The sequence below is a fragment of the Ooceraea biroi genome, chromosome 9, assembly GCF_003672135.1.
Source record: "Ooceraea biroi isolate clonal line C1 chromosome 9, Obir_v5.4, whole genome shotgun sequence".
Classification (NCBI taxonomy): domain Eukaryota; kingdom Metazoa; phylum Arthropoda; class Insecta; order Hymenoptera; family Formicidae; genus Ooceraea; species Ooceraea biroi.
In genome coordinates, this window is record NC_039514.1 from 4,567,435 (window position 1) to 4,589,980 (window position 22,546).

Sequence of the window (22,546 nt, forward strand, 5' to 3'; positions counted from 1 at the left end):
TAGTTATCACCCAAGATTAAAATTTACTTTTGAAATGGAAGAATGTAATCGTATTAACTTCCTTGACGTTTTGATAATTAGAGAGGGTGAGAGTCTAATTATGAATTGGTTTAGGAAGCCCACGTTTTCGGGTAGATATACTAGTTTCTTTTCGAATCATCCAAACAAGTATAAAATGAGTGTCATTACGAGCCTGGTGGATAGAGCCTATTGTTGTCGAACGAACGTTTTTGTGCGTCTAACATCGACGTCGTTTCTGACATCCTGTTAAGCAATGGTTATCCGCTGAGTGTGGTTAACAAGCAGATCGATAAAAGAATTAAACAAATTAAACACAATGAGACTAGCAATATTTATCGCGAGGCAGACGTCAACAGAAAATTTATAACAATTCCTTATATTAAGTACTAGCATCCCCCGTCACGCGGATTTCGCCCGCGATATTATGTGTAGAATTAAATAAAAACACATTTTACCCCTTCTCACCCGTTAGGGGTGGAATTTCGGAAAACCCACCCTTAGTGAGCACCTACGTAATAGTAGGAATACACCCTTAAAATTTCAAGTCGATAGGTGCAGTGGTTCGGGCTGCACGTTGATGAGTCAGTGAGTGAGTGAGTGAGTGAGTGGTATTTGGCTTATATATATAGATTTGAGTGAGGACGTAAAAAGAATTCTTACAAGTTGTGGCTTTAGAGTTAGTTATACGGCATCTAAAAAGTTAGATTGCTTGATAAGGAGGGGGAAAGACAGTTTGTTGGATGCACGGAGGACGGGCGTAGTTTACAAAATCAATTGTTCTGATTGCGACGCATGTTATGTGGGACAAACGAAAAAGTATTTGAAGACCCGAATAAATGAGCATAATGTTAATATTAGAAAACGTGCGGACGACCAATCGGTTGTCAGTAAACACCGTTTAGATAATAATCACGATTTTGACTGGTCAAATCCGATTATTTTGCATCAGGAGAGAAATAATAAGAAACGAGAAGTGGCGGAGATGTTCTACATAAAGAAGCACAACAATTTCATCAATAAACAGAAAGATACAGATAATCTCCCCAATGTGTATCACAACATCATACATAACATATAGTGTATCTTATTTTTCGAGTTTGAGGCTAGTCTTCTATCAGCTTTCTCTCTTGATGGAAGTAACTCGGATGTCTTGACATTATTTGACATCTTATAGACATTAATCTCTTGTTATAGACATTACTTTGTCATCTTAAATAATAACTTGATATTTGTACATTTTGACGTTGACTGCGTGCTAACATTCAGCGTTGGTTGGTTGTCATGTCTTGATTTATCAGAGTTCACAAGTAAGTGAATAACCGTTTTCTTATTAAGTTCCGTTTCTAATTGTCTGAATAACTACCTTTGTTTATTGTATTTGTAATTTAGATTACTTGAAAAGGACCACAACCGTGAGTCGAAACGTTGTATATAACTTAAAATAAAGTTCAGCCAATATTGGTCAACGAGTTTTGTCATCAAAAATTTTTTATGAAATTCTAACATATTTGGCGAAGATAACGATAATACTATTGGGTCGTCCGTAAAGTTCGTGCCGATTTTGAAGGAAAATTCAAAGGCAACATTTTTTTATGTCGATAAATATTTATTGACTTATGTATGCACCGTTTTGTTTCACAACTTTTGTCCATCTTTCACGCAACTGGAAGATTCCATTCTCCCAGAACTTCTTAGGTTTCTCGGCGAAAAACTCCTCAAGGTGGTTTTTTATGTCGATCAAAGAGTTGAAGTTCTTGCCGCTAAGAGAATTTTGCACAGACCTAAATAAGTGAAAGTTTGAAGGTGCAATGTCTGGTGAATACGGTGGGTGAGGTAGCACATCCCAGCCAAACTCCAACAATTTTTGTCGGGTAGTCAAAGAAACATGAGGTCTGGCATTGTCCTGATGGAACACGACGCCCTTCCTATTAGCTAATTCTGGACGTTTTTCCTGAATCGCTGTCTTTAATTCGTCCAGTTGCGAGCAGTACTTATCTGCATTTATCGTTTGGTTGTGTAGTAAGAGCTCATAATATAGGATTCCTTTCCAATCCCACCAGACACAGAGCATGACTTTTTTTGGATGAAGGCCTGCTTTCGGAGTGGTTAATGCTGGTTCATTTCGCTTACCCCAGAATCTTTTTCGTTTTACATTGTTGTAAATGATCCATTTTTCGTCACCCGTCACTAATTGCTTCAAAAATGGTACGTTTTCGTTGCGCTTGTACAGCGAGTCGCAGATGGAAATGCTATCCATTAAATTTTTTCGGCCAAATTATGCGGAACCCATACATCATAGCGACTTACGTAACCAAGCTTCACTACATGATCGTGGACAGTGGTTTTCGATATTTTCAGTATCTCTGCTAATTCACGTGTCGTGTAGCGCGGGTTATTCTCGATCAGTGTCTTGATTTGGTCATCATCAGTAGTAGAGGGTCTGCCTGAGCGTTCTTGGTCTTTAAGGTTAAAATCACCAGCTCTAAACTTAGCGAACCACTTACGTACGGTTCTTTCAGCTAAAGCGCCTTCTCCGTAAACAGAACATATCGAATTTGTTGCTTGTGAGGCATTTTTGCCTTTCCGATAATAGAATCGCATCAAGTGTCTAAAATGTTCTTTGTTTTCTTCCATCTTCAAAAGAGTACAAAATTGACACGAATCAATTTATCTCAAACAACTTTTTTCCTAAAGATGCGTTGAACTGTCACCTTTAAGCATATGTATATAAATCGTATGTTTTCAATAACATTGATATATTCAGACATGTTCCAACGCCATCTATTAAAACTCGGCACGAACTTTCCGGACGACCCAATATATTGGACAAAATTATTATTATGTTCTAAACAGAATGTGAAAGAACCTATGGAGAGGCAGAAAAAACAAAAAGGAAAGTGGAAAAAAGAGGATTCGAATCAGCAGTAATCTCTTCTCGGCAGTACTAGTCAAACGCCTAGCGCTCTCGACCATCGCCGCTCTCGCCATATGTATATGTATATGGTACACGTTAAAATTTAAACTAATTTTTCTCGCGAATGGTTGAGCGTTACGTCAAGTAACTTCACCATTCAATAGTAGGAAGGTACTACTAAAACATATGTCAAGCCTGATTATATATGTCAACTCAACAACAACTCATCAGAGTGATTTCAGCTTTTGAGCGATTCGCATCTCGAAAAAGTTAGTTCGGTCGCATATAGTCGACGTCTCGGTCAACCGTATACCGTTGAGTCGTTGAGCCGTTTGTTTCATCATTGTTGGGCAACGGTTTTTTGCATATTAGACACTTTGTATTACAAAAGACATTTATTGTTGAATCTGAGAGATAACGTAGAGAATATAATCGCAAATCAAATAAACAAAATAAACAAGTAGCGCATAACAAATGAAAAAAAAGAAAAGGTACAAAAAGACTTATCGGAATCGCAGCACTTGGCCAATCATTCGCTCACACGTGTGGTTCGCTCGCTCGCTCGCTTCGGAAAGGGAAGAACCCTCTCTCGCCTATGCCGCAAAGCCCATTTCCTCAAACGCGCCATCTCCATCCCGATAGTACTTATTCGCGGGTGAATAAAAACGCGGTGAAAATTACATTTCTCAATATTCATGATCGAAATATCTATCGTCGACCGCAATAATTCTTATTCAGGTTCCCGCTGCAAAATACGCCTCATTATCAACTGTATAATCTTTTTTCATTTTATTGGATTTTCATTACTTATAACGATCGGTTTAAGAGCATGATGATTCTCGCATTGGTCGCACTGGTCTTTTGCGGCAAGATTTCCGCATAGCAAGATCTCCGTCGGAAGAACGTGACAGCACACAACAAGATTTCCGCATCGCGAGCATGATCTGGTCACCGGTACGTCCATGGTGTAAGAAGAAAGGTGAACCATTGCGCATATTGGCGGAGGTGACCAATCAGAGCTTGAGCTTTTAGGCAGCGCTCAGTACGGCTCTTGCAATTTTTAGCGCAACACACTGACAGTTTCAGTACATTGTCACACTGGTATTTTAATCATGATTAACAGCACTCAACAATAATTAGTAACGATAAATAATAACAGTTCAATGTAGCACTGAAACTCACAATCAGTAAGCAGCCATATTGAATTTCGCATAAAAACTTAAAGCGTAATTGGCTGATTGTCCCTCCACTACTTTTAATCCACTGCGCATCCATCGGAATGGTTCACCTTTCTTCTTACACCATGAGTACGTCAATAAATAAATATTATCATCGCGTTCTGCTCTCGACTGTGACCTACTTATACTGAGCTACAACAAACGATGTCAAGTTTCGTTATTAAAAGTGCATTGTTATAATCTCCTATCACTCTCCCGTTCATTCCCACTTGAGATTGCAAGGAGTCTCGAGTGCACGAATCTCATGCCCAGTGCTGGGCAATCGCTGAACGGGTTGCTCACCACGACCAGCCTGAATCGTCAACACATGTAAAGATATGGAATCGTGGAACCTCTCTTCAGTATATTTACCATAAAATAAAACGTCGTTTTTTTGTTTTGTTTCAGATGACCTGAAGGATATAATGTAAATCAGTGACCGAGGAACTCACATGGCATTATAGTCCAGGAAAATAGCAGGCGAAAAAATTTGTAATAAAAATAATTTAAAAAATATGTTGTAATTACTTAAATATATAATAAAAACACGTACAAAGGTTAGAAGTAATTTGCCGCTAATAAAAAATATCAAAAAACTTGTTTTTTTAGCGAAAAAAGAAATTTCCCCTTTAAAGCTATCTTTTCTTCCTTCTAAATCTTTCCCATTACTTTCAAATACTGTTGATCCATTAACTTTACACTGCCCTACAAACTCTTCTAATGTTTGCGGCGAGTTTTCGTTGCGCAATGCTTCCAATTTGTTGTTTTCTATTTGTGAGCCTACGAACTTTTGTATGTACCCTGATCTAAGTAGTACGTTGAACGAAAATTCATGTGTGGTATAAGTTAATTTATAATTATTGTTGTACGCAGTCACTATTGCATTTTATGCATTCTATTGCATTCTATATTCTATTTGAATTATATTTATATCGATGATATTAATCGATAGATCCAATTCATGCCACTTTTACGATTGTAATATGCGATCTAATGAAAATCCTAAGAGTGATTGGTGTTTGGTTTATCAAAATTATTTGATACTTACAGATAATTTTACTCTTTATTTGTATTTATTGTATTCGCATTGGCATGAATAATGAATCGATGATTGTTTTCTGTTTTACACCAAATATTATTGTTGCTGTTATTATTTCTGTTGTTGTTGTTATTGTTATTGTTATTGATAGCCAACAATGAGTCGTTTCTTATCCAACTGGTTTCTTTGCGATAATGTTAAAATACCTTTCTGATTGCATATCTCAAATACTGAAATATATCATTCAATTCATACGATCTTATAGCAATAGAAATTTCCTTGTTAGTTTCATCAAAATAAAAGTTATTGTTTCATCCGTTATCGTATAATGATATTCAAAGGCAAGCAGTCCAAGTTCGTAATTATTACAGTCTATTCAACAAAAAAGGAGACGCGATTTTTTCAAAACTATTAAAGATATTTTATTTAGTTTTTTGCCTTAAAGTACATTCGAAGGACTACGGCGGATTTATTTAATACGCCGTTCTTCGTCGTTTGCTAGAACGGCCTGGCACCTTCTCGGCATGCTCTCGACCAATTTTTTTGCATAATCCATGGGTAATGAACGCCATATCTACCTGATTTGTCGAAAGAGCTGCTTCACGGTGAAGACACGCCTTCCCGCAAGTTTTCTCTTGATGACACTCCAAACGTTTTCGATAGGATTGGCATCAGGGGATTTGCGGGCCAGTCCATCGTCACGATGCCATTTTCGACTTTCCAGTTGGTGCAGAGGCGGCTGCGATGTTTGGGGTCGTTGTCTTCTTGTAAGATCCAATCATCATTTTCGCTTTCAAAGATCTTCTCGACAGATCTCAAAAGACCGTTTTTGTAGATTTTGAGCATCTTTTCAGTTCTCGCTGAAAAGCTCTAAGCAGTCAAAAAGAGAAATCCCAGAGAAACAATCCCAGACATGAATTTTTATTGGGTGTTTAACAGTTCGCTGGAGGAATCGTTCACCAGGGACAGACCAGTATGTTTGATGGGAACCCATGCCCAAAAGGACGCTTCGTCAGAGAAGATTACTTGTGACCAGTCACGGTTCAGATTTTCGGCAGCCCACGCCTTGCGTTTTTCTCTGTTTTTTCTGAGAGCAGGGGTTTCTGCCTCGTCGTATGATACTGTACTTCTGCCTCAACCAAACGCTTTCTTATGGTGTTGATACTGACGTATATTCCCCTTTTAGCTAGAATAGCCTTTGCTTCACGCAAATGTAGAGTGGAGGTACGCTTGCTTTGCCATACAGCCATACGATTTGTCTTCCTTGCTTGTCGTCTTTCGAGATTCTCCTTTTCCGGGAAGGTTATCAACGTTTTTCACCTCTTTATATCTTTTCACCCTCTTCTCCACGAACATCTTTGACTTTTTAATTATTTTCACAGCGGCAGCATAGCTTAGATGTGGACCTTGTGGATGTATGCACAAGAAGACTGCTTCAAATCGCACTTATTTTAGTATACGTGTGCTCTCTACAACAGTTCGAGCGATACTGAAGCAAATCGGGATTTCTGCCGTAGTGCTTCGAATGTACTTTAAGGCAAAAATTAAATAAGTAAATTATCTTTAATAGTTTTGAAAAAATCGCGTCTTCTTTTTTGTTGAACAGATTATGTTTCGGCGGGGGTTTATTTGTCCCGCCAGATAGGCGATAATTGCAATGAGAACGCGAAGATCGCGGTGATATGGCGATATAGCAAACCACATGATCGTGCGATAGCAAAGCGAAATATATAACGATAGGGCAAATCAAAAGCGAGAAAAGCAAAGCGACTCACCGTGGCTCGTGCAGGAAGGCCTTCCAGGTTTCGGCATGCGTCCTCGCACTCTTTCTTTCCTTCAGAATGGTTAAATACAAGGCGAGCACATGCGATATGCAAATCAATGGGCAAGCGAAGCAGGCAGAGATGCAAACACCAAAACAGATCTTAAACTCGTGTCCTTCTTCCTCACGGCGCTGTGGGAAAGTGACGCTGCTGCGTCTGTAAACAAGCCGCGAGGCAGTTATTTGTTGTTCATAGCCCAAATATTGTCGTCGGTGGATGATCGATGGCAGCACTAATACGGTGAGTCGCGAATACTAATCACTCTGTCAGATCCAATGACGTATATACCTAGACTAAGCATTCTCGAGAGGGGGTGAAGCCAGAAGTTGGCAGTTTAAGGGCGGAATTCATAGATGTTTCTTGAACATAAAGATGAGCTTAAGCTAATGCTTAAGATCGTAATTGATTCATAGACATTACTGAAGACCGAATGCAAAGCTGGAACTTGAAATTATGTTTAATGAAGCAAATCCTCTTTCATAATTAAATCTTAAGTGCGACTTGAGTTATTTAGATGCATAGTTCTGGCTTAAGTTACATCTCAGGCAAGTCTTAGTCAAGTCCAGTAGATTGTGGACTTAAGATAGTTTTGAAGTATATTGTGAAAAATATTTGTAGGTTATAAAATAACTTTAAGATAAATATCTAATTTTTTTATATCAAATACTATTAATTATATTTATTATACAGTTTAGGTAAAGACATTATGGAATTTAACATATTGGGCCAGTTTGACATTAATTTGGTTGAAGCCTATGATTCCTCTTCGGATGAAGAAAATAACGATATTGGCATAATACGTGAAAAACGATATGTGCGAGATGCAATTAATCCATTTACTGCTTATCGCGAACATGAATTTCACATAAGATATAGATTTTCGAAAGATTCTGTTATGCATGGATTACTACCTTTGGTTGAAGATAGTTTGGTAATTATGCATAATAGGGGAGCCAGCCCCGATGACCTTGACCTTGACATATGTTATAGAGGTCACCCTCCTGAGTGACCTTCAGAAAGTTTTAGCCGGCGGTCATTGTTTATTAAAAAATTAATAACCAAAGAAGTTTAATAATTTTGCACAAATTTTCAGCTATCTACTGCGACGCCGTTTACTTAACCGTTGTTAGCGCTGCCCGCCTTGCACGCGCTATCGACGTCACAAACCCAGAGTTACGATAAACTCGAACCTCTCGATACGATCGGAAGATTGGGCGCCAGGTGCGTCTCCGCGCACCACTCGAAATCTGCACGAAATGCGACTAGCTCTCAAAATCGGGCGTAGGATAATAAGCGAGGACCGCTGGAAGGGCAACCATGCAACAATAAGGCTCCACACACGTAAATAACAAATAGTTCGTATATTTGGTTCGCTAGTACATCGGCCGGACGAATTCTCGTCCGCCGGGATTCTCAAGGTGATCGCGCGGATTACGCGTAACTCAGAACGGTCGGCGAGGCGAATCTCTTTACGGCGGCCGCACCGCTATCCGAAATTATCCAGGATCGACTCTCGACGTTCGCTCGGCAAACGGGTCGGAAATCCAGATGAACCCGGAGACCTCCGAAGAAATGCCACACCTCGGCGGAATCTTCCCGGGTCCCGCGATTCCGATACGATTCCGACCCCGATACGCTCTGCGGCAGGCCGACCCGCGCACGTAGCTCTGAGACCCGCTAACTAAATCGCCGTGCGATATGGCTCAGGCCCCGCGACACGATACGATACGATACGATACGATAGACCACACAGAACTCGACGTGTCGATCTCCCCGGGAGTCGGTTACGGCTGCACGGCAACGGCCCCCGACGGGCACCACCTCGAGCTACGGCTCACTCTGGTCCCGTTCGAACGGGTCTACTCTCAACAACCTCCGCCGCCGCCCGATTATCGAATCTTCAACCGCGCATTACCACGCGAAACACGACGTAGACAGACTACGACGGCAAACGATACGTCACGCGACACGGCGACAACGAGAATGTACGCCAAAACTACAAAAGCGATACGTTACGCGACACGGCGACAAACGATCATGTACGCGACAACTACAAAAACGATACGTTACGCGAACGCGATCCTACACGGCATGACGCAACCTTCGATAGAGCGGCAAAGGTCTCCGCAAGTAATTCGGATCGCGACCCTCATTTCGCCACGTATAACTCGCAATTACGAAACGCGACACAATTAACAAATCACGACGACCAACGATACATTACGCGACAACGATCCAGTACGGCAGCCCGCAATCGCAAGTTCCCCACACATAACCCGGATCGCGACAATTATAATTCGACAAGATACAACTCGCAGTTACAAATGGACGAGAGTTGGCTGTGACTATTTAGGAGCGTTCCTCATTACGCGAAATTAACTGGGGCCGACGAACCTCGCCTCGGTACATCTCAACAACGGCAGAACGGCATAAAGTCGCCACACGTGGCTCAAGATCGTGCCTACAACCGCGCAATTAACAAAACGTCGAGATGCCGCGAGGGTCCGCTTATCCGATTACGCGGACTATGGTCGCAGAGTGGAGATCTTACAAAGTTGGCTCGTCCCTCGCAGTCCGGATGTCTGGCCCACGGCAGGATCGTTCTCGTCCTCAAACGTCGTCCTCGCACGGCAGCCAAGCTCAAAGTCGTCGTTACCGGGGCTCGTCTGGAGGTCCTTGCCCTTCGCGCATCAATCTGCGCAACCCCTCGCGCATCGATCCACGCATCGATCCGCCCCTCGCGATCGCCGCGTTATCGCCGCCGTCGCCGCTACCGTCGGCTCGGCGGTTTGCCGTGCGGCAGGCGCCAAGTTCGAAACTCCTGGATCCCCTTGCCGTGTGCTCCGCTCCTGTTCCGCTGCCTCCGGACGCCGGCTGTCCATACCCTTGTCCGGGACACGGAAGGAGGCGACGATATGCTCAGGAGTCCTGGTCCTGGACGCAGGTTTTATTTCCTCCTTGCTGACGGCTGGGTAATCCCTGTACAGCTGTGGTTACTCTCCCTTGGCCCTTCCTGGTGCAAGGGTTTTCGTGTCGGGGCGGCTTCGGGACGGCGCGGATCCTCCCAGACAACCCCGGATCTCGTGCTCCGCCTTTCCAGGCTCCGTAGCCTCCTGAGTTTCCCTCGATATCCAGTGGATTACATAGTCCAGACGATGATCTCACACTCTGCGAACACTAATAAACTCGCGCGCTCTCCGCGCGGCACAAGTAACCACGGCAATCGCAATCGAGACACAAGGTCGACGCTCCCTCGTTTGAGGGAACGATCCCACCAAAACTGTGTCACCTCGATCGGGCGAACCCTTGTGACGGACGCGCGGGCGTCACGTCACACTACGCTCTTTCACAGCCCACTTCGCGGGAGGGCGGGGGCAGGGGCTTCGCCCCTCTCCCCCGCCGGAGCCAGTGTAACAGATTTCACCGTACATAGTTCAAATTAGTTTATATATTTGTGTATTTGACACCTTATATAGAGTATACGTGTTTGTATTACTATATTGTGCGCTGATATTATGTTGTGTTTACCTTTTCTACATTCCTCCGAATTCAGTTAATAGAATGAGCCAATATAGGACAGGCTGTCATACGATTAACATTTAATACGTGAAAGATGAATTTCTATGAATTTCTAGCTTATGAATAAACTTAAATTAAATAAAAATTGATATATCTTTGTTCTTGAGGTTTCTTGACAAAAACCTAACCTAACCTAACCTGGCTTCGTCCCTCCCCCACCGGGATCCGTGCCGTGTACCACGTGATCAAAATCTGTACGGTGAAATCTGTTACACTGACTTCGGCGGGGGGGGAGGGGCGAAGCCCCTGCCCCCAGCCCTCCCGCAAAGCGGGCTGAAAACGAGCGTATGTGCCCGAGGCTCCACTTTCGGAAAATATAACCTAATCAAGGTTGGGTTGGGTTAGGTTAGGTTAGGTTAGGTTAAAGCAGAGAATAATTTGTACTTATATTAAAAGAAAATATTCTATATATTAACGATTCACTGCTTTAAATTACTTCAAAATAACTACTACATTTTCGAAACTTCTTTTGTTAATAACTTTTTAATAAACAATGACCGCTGGCTAAAACCTTCTGAAGGTCACTCAGGGGGGTGACCTCTATAACATATGTCAAGGTCAAGGTCATCGGGGCTGGCTCCTCTATTATGCATAATTACCGATAGTTTAGTAAAACCTGATATGCGAGGTCTTCCAATTGAACCAGTTATTCAATTGCTTATTTGTCTAAGATTTTATGCTACCTCTAGTTTTCAGGTAAGTTCTTTATATAACATCTCTTTAAGTTACAAAAAAGATATAAATAATTATATTACATTTGTTATATAGAAAGTAAACGGAGAGCTTATGGAATTACCGCAACCAACAATTAGCAGAATTGTATTTAGAGTAACCGTTATATTAGCATCTTATTTAAATACTTATATCAAATTTGCGACAAACCAAAGAGCTATACAAGAAAATCGAAAACTGTTTAAAAAATTAGGATATGGATATGGAGTTATTGGACTTCCGTGTATTGATGGAGCAATAAATTGCACTCACATAAGATTATTGGGTAATAACTTTAGAGGACTGGGTGAAATGTACAGAAATAGAAAGGGATATTTTTCTTTAAATGTGCAGGTAAATTAATGAAAACTATTTATTTCATTTATATTTATATTTGTTTTTCATTGTGTCATTCTCTATGTAGGCTATTGTGGGACCACGAATGGAATTTTTAGACCTTGTCCCAGAATGGCCAGGAAGTCAACACGACAGTAAAATTTTCCAAAATTTTCGAATTCTCATGCAGTATCAATAACGCGAACTAACAGAAATGCTAGTTGGGGATTTTGGATATCCTTCTCTCACATTTCTTTTAACACCGTTCAGAAATCCACAAAACGAAGAAGAACAAAGGTTAAAGAAGAAATTTAATAAAATTTTAAAGTTTCTTTTAATAGTCTTCTTGATTGATACTGTTAGAAATGAAAAAAATATATGCTCAAAATTCTTGCAAAATACGCAAATAGGAAATTAAAAAAAGATCTACAAAATGATTTGCAATCGATTGAACAGATCTATAATATAATCTACAAATTGTTTCTTTCGTTTTAATTAATAAGTAACTGTAAAATTAACATAACATGTAACTTATCTTTTTAACTTCTTTATAATTCTATTCCGGTAATTTGCAACAAAAAATTTTATTGCAGATATAATGAGATTCATTCAAATACGCGAACGATTGTTGAGAGAACATTCGAAATATGGAAGAGACGATTTCCTTGCTTATCAAGAGGATTATCCTTAAAACTTGTACCGTGTACAGGAGTCGTGTCAGCTTGTGCAGTTTTACACAATTTATCATTACGTTTTAAAGATGTTCTTCCAGAAGAAGCAGAACCTGATGAAATAGTTGAAAATGAAGAGCTGCATTACAATGAACCTCATTGGCAGCCAGGAGATGGTTATATTGTTAGACAAAACATAATTCGAGAATTATTTCATTAACTTTAATGACTTGATTATCTTATTAATAATTTTCCTATAATGATTATCTTATTAGTAATTTTATTAGTTTTATTAGGAAATAAAAAGTAAATTATTACTTAAATTTTGTAGTTTTAATACATTTTTATTAAACATTTTTAATAAAATATACATTTTTTATTATACATTTAATATGTAATATAGTTAAAACATTTAATATTGAGGTACATATAACATAACATAATATCACATAATAATACTGATATACAGAAAACAAAACTATATTTACTTTTTTGTTAATTAATATTATTAGTTTTTACTTTTTCCCATAACTTATTTAAATAAAAAAACTATTACGTAATAACACGAAATAAATGTAATAAATAAACAACGAACTATAATATCAATAACTTTTTCACATAATATTTTTGAAATAAAAAAATTATTTATTATATAATAACATAAAATAAATATAAATGTAATAACTTATATTGTATTACCTCAATATACTTAATAGTTTATATCTTGTTATAAAAACTTGTTTCTACTCATTCTACTCATCATCTGAGATATAATGTTCTCCCCTTAAAATTTTAAAAAAGTTTTACAAAAATTTTCTTTCTTTTCTTTAAATTAAAAAGCAAGTTATTACTTACATCTCTTTTTGAACACGGAATTTTGTTAGTTTGATTCTCTCTTGTAATTCTCTTTTTTTTAAAAATAACTTTTCAATCGTAATTTGATTAATAATCTTTCCTCGTTCTTTTCTAAGCTTACACATCTCGATTGCATGATTAATTCTTGCATCTCCTCGCCAGTTCCATCTCCTTTTCACATACTAATGTTATTCTTTCAGTTTTCTGTTTCTTTGAAGTGGAATACGAATTGGCATTTTTACGTGTACTTACTTATCTTGAAATCTAATAAAACTGTATTTTCTTTGTCAACAATATATAGATCTAAAACATGATTTCCATTGTATGCACGTATGTAAAAAAATAATTAGCTTTTTAAATAATACTTTGAATAATATTTAATACTGTCTCACCAGATTCATTGGAACCCTTTTCTATAGCTACAGAATCATTCCATTTCAAATTCAACTTCTATATTGTCATTTACTTTTCCACTTACTAAAATAAAGGAAAAAAAGGAAAATAAAAAAGGGAAATAAAAAATATAAAATAAAAAATAATTATTTTATTTGCACAATTATTTAAAAAGACTGCTAGTTAAATTAATATTAAACCTACTGATGCCAGATGTCAATGTATTTGATACTGTAATTAATGATTTTTGTTGTTTTTTCCAATGTTCCCCATTTGTTGTGGGGTTGTGGGTTCGCGTTCGTACACGACATTTTTTAAATGTCAATCACAACTCGAGAAGACATGATTCAGAGAATCGAAACTACTTGTACAAACATACCACGGGCCGTATTACTAGAAACTGTTAGCCGTTGTGAGCAAAGAATCGCATTTATGTGTTCCAGAAAATGGAAACGTGTTTGAACATCTTTTGTAATATATTTATAAAAACTCGTGAGAGGCAAGGGGACTCACGCTAATCAAGCACCCCGAATCCTGAGAGGTAAGGGGATTCAAGTAAATCAAGCACCCCAAAGCTTGATGAAAGCCTCGTCACATGCATGTCGTTTATCCTGGGTAATGATAAGCACGGCAAAATGCGTGTCAATCAGTCTGGAGCTGGGTGATTATCAAACAGAATCAGTCCAGAATAGGATAACGGATAGGAACAACATACACGTAGACACGCACGCGCGCACGTACACACACACAGGTGGAGGGTGGTTTGGAGTCACAAAATGCGCACACTGTATGAGGATGGAAGCTCTTTACTTAAATTATAAAATATTATACTTTGGAACGCTGTAACTTACTGAAAAATGATCCAAATGCAAAAAACAAAAAACCATTGTATTCGCCTCATTGTCAGCTACAACTTTTACCTAGAAAGAAAAATCGACTTCTATTTAAAACACTGGCCGCCATGATAAAATCTCTAAAGTGGCGCCATCTACAATTAAAGTGATAATATCATCATCTTGCCCCCTTGAAACCATACAACTTTTGCTTGAAACATTTTTCTCTGAAACGACGTCATATCGAAATATTTGACTGACAAATATAAAATGGGACACCCTGTATATTTATGTCTATTATATTATATATAATTTACATATTGATATGTATATATACTTCTTGAACACATTTTAAATAATTTTTTAATCGTACCATTTTTATTTCTACGTTTTATGTTAATTCTAACTTTGTTTTAAATTGTTTTAATTAGCCTTACTTATCCATCCTCCTACATTTCTTTCAATGAACAAAATGTACCATAGCCAACACGTAATACAATTTATGTAATATAATTTATAAAAGAAATATCATAAAACGTAAAAATAAAAATGGTACAATTAAAAAATTATTTAAAATGCGTTCAAGAAGTATATATACATATCAATATGTAAATTGTATATATTAGACATAAATCAGTGCTGGTTTTAACAAAACTGGCGCCCTGGGTAAGATTATCGTGGCGCCCATTCAGTCCGTTCGAAATTCTTGAGAAAGAAAAGATAAGGTAGTAATATGGTAATAATAATCTAAACGAATATAAAGGAATGAACACATATGAAAATTCAGAAAACTTTCCTTTAGCTTTACCCAGAGCTAACGACGTGGACGTAGAAAGGTTTGTAGCTCCTTTTTTTGTTTTTGTTTTTTTATTTTTTTACATTTTTTAGATTTTTTTATCATTTCCATTTTTGTATTTTTTAATTTTTTGCCGGTTCTCTAGAGGACAAAGATTAAACTAAATTAAACTTAAACTTAAACTACTAAACCTAAACTAAACTTAAATTAAAGTTTTCGAAGATTACGGAAATCTAATAAAAGTTTACTTTTCGAGCCTTTTTGTCGGCGAACACTCGAATCAAATTGGCAAAATCTAAGTTTTCGGCAATTTCATTTTCAATTGAAAGAGTAGCTAAGTTAGTAAGTCTTGTTTGTGAAATCGTTGATCGTAGATATGTCTTTATTAATTTAACCCATTAACGCCTGAAAGTCCAAAATTTTCTGCTTACTTTCGATTCTCTTGAATGCCTATTAAATCATGGGCAATTTGACCAACAATGTATATCCTACTATTTTTGGGTATGCTCTTTCCGAATTCGTCGTTATATTTGAGTTTTGTCGATGTGGAAAAAAATATGGCTGTCTTAATAAAAAAAAATATGAAAAAAACAGTATTTTCGAGAAAAAATCTCTGTTTTTGGAATGGGATGGGAGTAGAAATGAAGTTAAGACCCCGCACCGAAAAAATTGTATTCTTGAAATTCATACTTTATAAATTATTCTTAACGAATAAGAATATTTTCTTATTGTTTAGAATATCCTCTTAATATGGCGCATGCGCGACGTTCGCGCCACAGAGAGACTAGATTTGGTGCGTCACTGCGCCGTGCGTGTCGATACGTGTTCAAGCGAAACACTACATTTTGTTTGGTGCGTGTTTTGATCGGCCGGTCGATGTTGGTCCCCTTTTGTCGCTTAATATGTCGTTTATCCGCTCATGTTGTTTATTGCTCGTGATGTTCGTAAGTACATGTGCAGTGTAATCCTGCGTTCGTATTTCTTGAGAAATGGAGGAAGAAGTAGCCAGGTGGCTTAAAGAAGGAGATCTGAGCGACTTGAAGGAGATATTTATGAGTAAGTATCTTAGATATTTGGAATAGAAGATTCATGAATCCTATTAACCTTTCTAGATATCTCTCGATAGTTTCCGATTTGCATGCCGATTCTCTAATTTCGTAACAACGATATCACTATCGTTATCCAATGAGATATGACTTGTCGATCGACGTCGGTTTGATGATTTCGATGTCAATTCGGCATCATTTCGACGTCGATCGACGAGTTATTTCTTATTGGGTTATATGTCGTTATACAGATAAAACGTATCAAAACATAGCTGAGCAACGACACGATAACGATATTGTCGTTACGAAGTTAGAGAATCGGCACGCACAGGAAACAAAACTTTCTTATTTTTTCCAAATATGCCTCATTAAATTTTATTTATAATAGTTTAACCTTTCTACACAATGTCTAATCTCACTACCCATAATCTAATCTATAACTATTCATATATTCATACATATATTATAATATATTCATGCCATTTCAAACACTTTTTAATTTTCTTTTAATTGGTTATCTTTAATTGGTATTTTTTGGTGTGTTTAAAAATGTTAGGATATAGATGTAACTCCATTCAAAGTGCGATTTTTTTTGTGTATTTAGTCATATATTAAGAAAAAAGCTGCTGAATCAAAAGAAAATTTCTCTGTGTAAACATTGAATAATATAAAATATGATTGAAAGAAACAGTAAATATAGTTCAGTTAGCCAAACGTGAATATTTTGCTGGTTTCATTCAAGTAAATATTTTGCTGATATAAGAAATATTGATTGAAATAATTACCATAATATTATATTGTATTTTATATTTAACGTAATTAATGTTTAAATAAGATTACTATATTTCTTAGAGCGACTAGATATTTTATCTGTTTAGGACAATGTAATTTCGCTCAAAAAATCCAAATTTAAATAAATATAAATACTTCTTAAGTAATCTTGAATCAACCTATTAACTATATTTTTTTTATTTTCTTCGACATGCGTTTGGATTAACTATACATTAATTGGCATAATAAAGTTTATTATTTGCTAGATTCAACATATCAACAAAAATATATTATTTTAAATTACACGAATTTGTTTATATGACTATATACTTGTGTTTTCAATACAAATATTTTAACTGAATAAGTAATTGTGAATTAAATATTTAGTCAGGTTAACTATGTTTGACAGTGCATGTTTTAAAACAGAGTTGTGTTTGTATTTCGACATTATTGAATGTGTAAAATATTGTGTTTTCTCTTTTTGCCAAAACTGTTGCACGTTTTAATGCAAGTTGTTACTTTTCTTTCGTGTTTTTCTTAGATCAAAAAATAAATAGCATGAGAAGATTACTCGCTTTAAATGAAGAATTAATAAAAGAATTAATTCCTCAGATAGGATTGCGAGCAGATTTTCTTTGTAGTTGGAAGCGCTTAGTAAGTGTTGTTCAAGAAGAGGTATTATTTATCAGCAAAGCATTCTAACTAATTTTGCATTTTAATCCTTCCTTAATAATAAACACTTTTATTATTATTTTATTTCCTATACATCATATGATCATATCAATGTTAAATTAAAATTAATGCTCATGAGTTTTATTTGCAGACTCCTAAGAAGATCCCTTCAGTAAAAATTATAGACGATATACCACTACTGATAGATTCTATACCTATTTTTCATGAATGTGATATATCTGAAGTGTCTGAATTATCTGAGGTATCTGAAGTATCTAAAGTATCTAAGGAACTTACTTTGGTAAGGTGATATACTTGAAATTACATAAACACTTTTATTATTATTTTATTTCCTATGGCTTATATATATATATAGATACATCATATGATCATATCAATGTTAAATTAAAACTAATGCTCATGGGTTTTATTTGCAGACTTCTAAGAAGACCCCTTCAGTAAAAATTATAGACGATATACCACTACTGATAGATTCTATACCTATTTTTGATGAATCTGATATATCTGAAGCGTCTGAACTATCTGATGTATCTGAAGTATCTAAAGTATCTAAAGTATCTGAGGAACTTACTTTGGTAAGGTGATATCTATACTTGAAATTACATGAAAACTTTATAACTATTTTTTCATTGAGTGGATACCACTATTTAAAATGTTTTATTTATAAAATTCTGACATCAAAATGCAAATGTTTCGATTAAAGTGAAAAATTCTTCCATGATAAATAAAATATATTTTAATTTTTTCCAAAGCGATTCTATTAAACATTGCACAGATTTAGATGTAGAAGAAATACCATCATATTCAAATCGTGATTCGATGCAAGAAAATAAAAGAAAGCGATGCAAGAAGATAAATAAAGGTGTATCCGTTGAAGAAAATTGTAAACGCAGTCGACACATTATATCTTTTAAATCACTTGAAGAATTAACAGCTTTGGTTCGTAATTCTCATTTTGGTTTATTATTCTCATGCTTAATTTGAAACTTTTCAGATATCTATTTAGATATCTTTGCATCCATATTCAATGATAATCACCTTTTTATTTTTTGTATTTTCTATGCTTTTTAGGACTTTGAGAATCTTCTGAAAAATCACTCCTTAAAAAGTAATGCCGCTCTTCAGAATTTTCAGAAAAATGGAATGCTCACTGATTTAGATAGATCCGCCATAACTGAAGCTGTAGCTAATGCCATTCTCCAGTTGAATCACTTGTAAATATTAATTTCCTACACACTTCCATGAAATGAAAACAACCTATTGAATTTTGTCCTCTTTGATTTTCTTCAAATAGGCCGACAGCTTCAGAATATAACATTGCAGCAACTAAGCTCTGTGAATTGTTTCCGTGTGAAACTAAGGTGAAGTTTATAAGCAAGAAAGTTTTCTGTATAAAATTATATTTATTTAATTTATTTTTTGATCAATGGATCTCTCTAATTTGAAATGCAGGAAACGTATTATTGTCCACCAGCAGGCAACCATAGAAATGCATCAGGAAAACTTCCCGATAAAATTAAGAATATAAAGTATCAGGTCAAGAAAAGAGCTGCTAGTTCTTGGGCAACATCTCGTTCTGAATCTTTTTTTGTTCCGAGTGAAAATAAAATCACACATCCTGCAAAGTTTGCAGGTAACAATATATATATATATATATATATATATATATAAAATTATATTACGATACGTGTGTGTGTGTGTAATTGTTTTAATTTTGATATTTTTTAACTATCTAGTTTAATAAAATTTTAAAGTAATTAGGAAATTATATAAAATTAAGAAGTTCCAAAAGTAACTTCTTAATTTTGTATAGTTTGTCAAATTTTTAAATTTTTTTAAATTTATTTTTCAGGAAGTTGTGATCCAAACGACTCTGCAGTTAAAACTGCAATCGCTCGTTTAAAGTATGACAATATTGAATCTTGGCCTGAACTTTTGCGTTCTTGGTCAGTGACACATCCTTTGCGCTTTCAGTATCTTAGAGAAACCAGACCGATATCGCAGAGGACAACGTGCTCTGTCCAACAATCAGAAAAGTCTGATGTTTTAGTAAATGATTATTTCAAAAATTGGAGCGTGCTTACACTGCCTAATGGATATCTACTGGTAAGAAAATTGCATTTACATGTTTTGAATATAATACTTTTTTTTCTTTTTCGATTTCTTCCCTTTCAAATTTAATTGCCGAGTTAATTGATTTGCAGATTCAGCAAGATTTTAAAGAATTATATCCTGGAAGAGAAGATGGTTTGATATCAAAGTGGGATTCAACGAAAGAAGTCTTAATTAATTTTCTTAATATTGAGATAGCCAAATCGGATGAGTATGGGAGGAAGTTACTTACAGATTTGAGTACTACAGATACAGGTATTTCTATAAAGATATATTTGCTACCAAATTCCTTTTGTTGTTAGTTATATAAATTTCTTATTTCATTTTTCTTATTTCATTTATGTCTTGCAGACAAAAGTGATGTAATTTTATTTCATTTACTACCATCACTTTGTTGTAAAAGGACAAGAGGTGCGAGCGTGAGCGTACCATCTGTCGCAGAAGCTAGGAAGACTTTTATTCTCCATGTTCTTGTAACTATCATTTGTAATAAATATTTCTATTTTATGATAATAATGATGTACATGAACTCATTATTTTCAAAAATATTTTTACAGATCCCGGGAGATTTAAATCGTGAAATCAAGACTCATAGTGAGTGGCTAGCAAATCGTGGATTAAACTTGCAGCCGACGTTAATATTTGTTGGACCTACTTTATTGAATATTACTGCCAGTTATGTTCAAATAGATACTGTGCGGTATAAACTTCGCACTCCATTAAAAGCTCTGGATACATGTTTCAAGGCATTTCATGCACTGGATGCTGCATACCAAGAGGAGTACCGAGCAGTGTAGCTTTTTATCCAGAAGTATTTTTATGATTTATATCTTAAAGAAGATAATAATATTCCTCGAGTGACAAATATACTTAGTTCCTTGAAGGGATTGACATCAAAGAAAAGCTAGTGCTATTTCGCACTTTAACTTTACATTGTAAAATTCTTTTATTTGTCTTTACTACTAAGAAAACTAAAAAAAACTATTTAAAAAATGACGTATAATTGTAAGGACTGCCATTTTCAATTGCCTTCCATTGAAGCATTATGTTGTCATTTACAGACAATTCATTCATATAATGTTTTTAGTGTGTATAAATGTGCTCAGAATGGTTGCTCCCGAGAATACAACTCGATAAAGGTTTTCAGAAAACATTTGAGAGATAAACATTCGAGAAATAATTCTCCCCATATGCCATTACAGGCTCTTCATGACGAGCATTTAGCGGAAGTTAATGAAATATAGAATTGAACTGTAACATGAGGAATGCCCTTGAAGAAATTGAAAATGGTAGTCAAGATGAACAGATTGCAGACATACATAATGTTACTTCTCTTGATTTCAAGAATACTGTCTTTGAATCATCGAGAGCTTTAATTGCTAAATTATATGCATCTAGTACCTTAAACAGAGCTCATGTGCAGGAAATAATTGAACTTATTTCTGAATTTTTTTCTGATGAATTTATTATAATGCTTCGATCCAAAATCTTGTCTACATTACGAGCTGTTGAACAAAGACCGAATGATATACAACATTTAATTGAGATCTTTGATACAATAAAAAATGTATTTCAAGGCTTAGAGACTGAGACACAAAGAATGAATGCACTCAAAGCAAGTCAGTCTTATATATGCCCTCAAACTTATAGAATTGCAGTTTCAGAGAAAATGAGTAAAGTTGGAAACGTTTCTGTTTTGACACCAATCAAACTGACAGGTCAATACATACCAATGAGGTATGTTTTGAAAAACTTTCTGGAATTACCCAGTGTTTTCGATTCTATTTTGGCTAATATCGATAATCTCAATAATTCAAATAAATTTACTAATATAATTCAGAGTCCACTGTGGAAAAATATTAAATTTTCCTATTTTAAAGACCGTTTAGTATTGCCATTGTTTGTATATTTTGATGATGTAGAACCTGACAATCACAAAGGTTCACATGCAGGTGATCATAGTTTTGGAGCATTATATTATCAAATTTCCTGCATTCCTCAGCATCAAATGTCCACTCTTGAGAATATTTTTGTATCTTCCATATTTTTATCAGATGACAGACATCTAAATAATGCAAACGCTTTCCGACCTGTTATAAACGAACTCAAAGATCTCGAAGATAATGGTATATTAGTACATACAGCAAATGGTAATCAGCGAGTCTACTTGTGTTTATGCTTGCTTCTTGCTGACAATTTAGGATTTTACTCTATTACTGTTTTTACTGAATCTTTCAATGCAAACTATTACTGCCGTTTTTGTAAAGAACATAAATTAGTAATGAGAAGGCAAGTTAGAGAAAATTTGTTACTCTTACGTAATAGAGAAAATTATGAAACTGATATTCTTATTAATAATATATCATTAACAGGTATTAAGGATCGATGTGTTTGGAATGAACTTCAAACCTACCATGTGATCACTAATCTTGTTGCAGATTTAATGCACGATATTCTGGAGGGCGTTTGTCATTATGATTTTTGTGCCATTTTGGAGGAATTGATTTCTATTAAAGGATATTTTACACTTCACACTCTCAATGATCGAATACAAAAGTTTGACTATAGTTTTGATATAGGTAATAAGCCCTCTATTATAATACTTGATCATATTCGAGGAAAAAAACTGAAAATGTCTGCATCAGAAATGCTATTTTTTGTTCGACATTTTGGTCTCATAATTGGAGATTTGGTGCCTGAAGAAGAAGTTTGGCAGCTATATATTCGTTTGATTCA

The 22,546-nt window shown here is 35.9% G+C and overlaps 2 protein-coding genes across 8 annotated transcripts in view; both read left to right on the forward strand.

Moving 5' to 3' along the window:
• Positions 1-4,748, forward strand: part of LOC105279114 — a 164,577-nt gene extending 159,829 nt beyond the window's left edge. For all 5 annotated transcript variants that reach the window (XM_026972193.1, XM_026972194.1, XM_026972197.1 and 2 more), the window contains one exon: positions 4,561-4,748. In XM_026972193.1, the coding sequence (XP_026827994.1) occupies positions 4,561-4,569 (9 nt within the window). In that variant the 3' untranslated portion in view covers positions 4,570-4,748. The remainder of the gene's footprint in view (positions 1-4,560) is intronic.
• Positions 4,749-14,984: 10,236 nt separating this feature from the next.
• LOC105286608 lies at positions 14,985-20,632 on the forward strand. Of its 3 annotated transcripts, none has more exons than XM_026972345.1 (8): positions 14,985-18,637; positions 18,770-18,912; positions 18,993-19,059; positions 19,151-19,331; positions 19,551-19,804; positions 19,903-20,065; positions 20,162-20,283; positions 20,368-20,632. In XM_026972345.1, exons 1-8 carry the CDS (start codon positions 18,416-18,418, stop codon positions 20,605-20,607), a joined length of 1,392 nt encoding a protein of 463 aa, XP_026828146.1. In that variant the 5' UTR covers positions 14,985-18,415; the 3' UTR covers positions 20,608-20,632. The 3 variants fall into 3 exon arrangements, with proteins under 3 accessions (XP_026828146.1, XP_026828147.1, XP_026828145.1); XM_026972346.1 differs by having other exon boundaries at positions 14,985-18,273; positions 18,474-18,637; positions 20,162-20,632; XM_026972344.1 differs by having other exon boundaries at positions 20,162-20,632.
• The last annotated feature ends 1,914 nt before the right edge of the window (positions 20,633-22,546 follow it).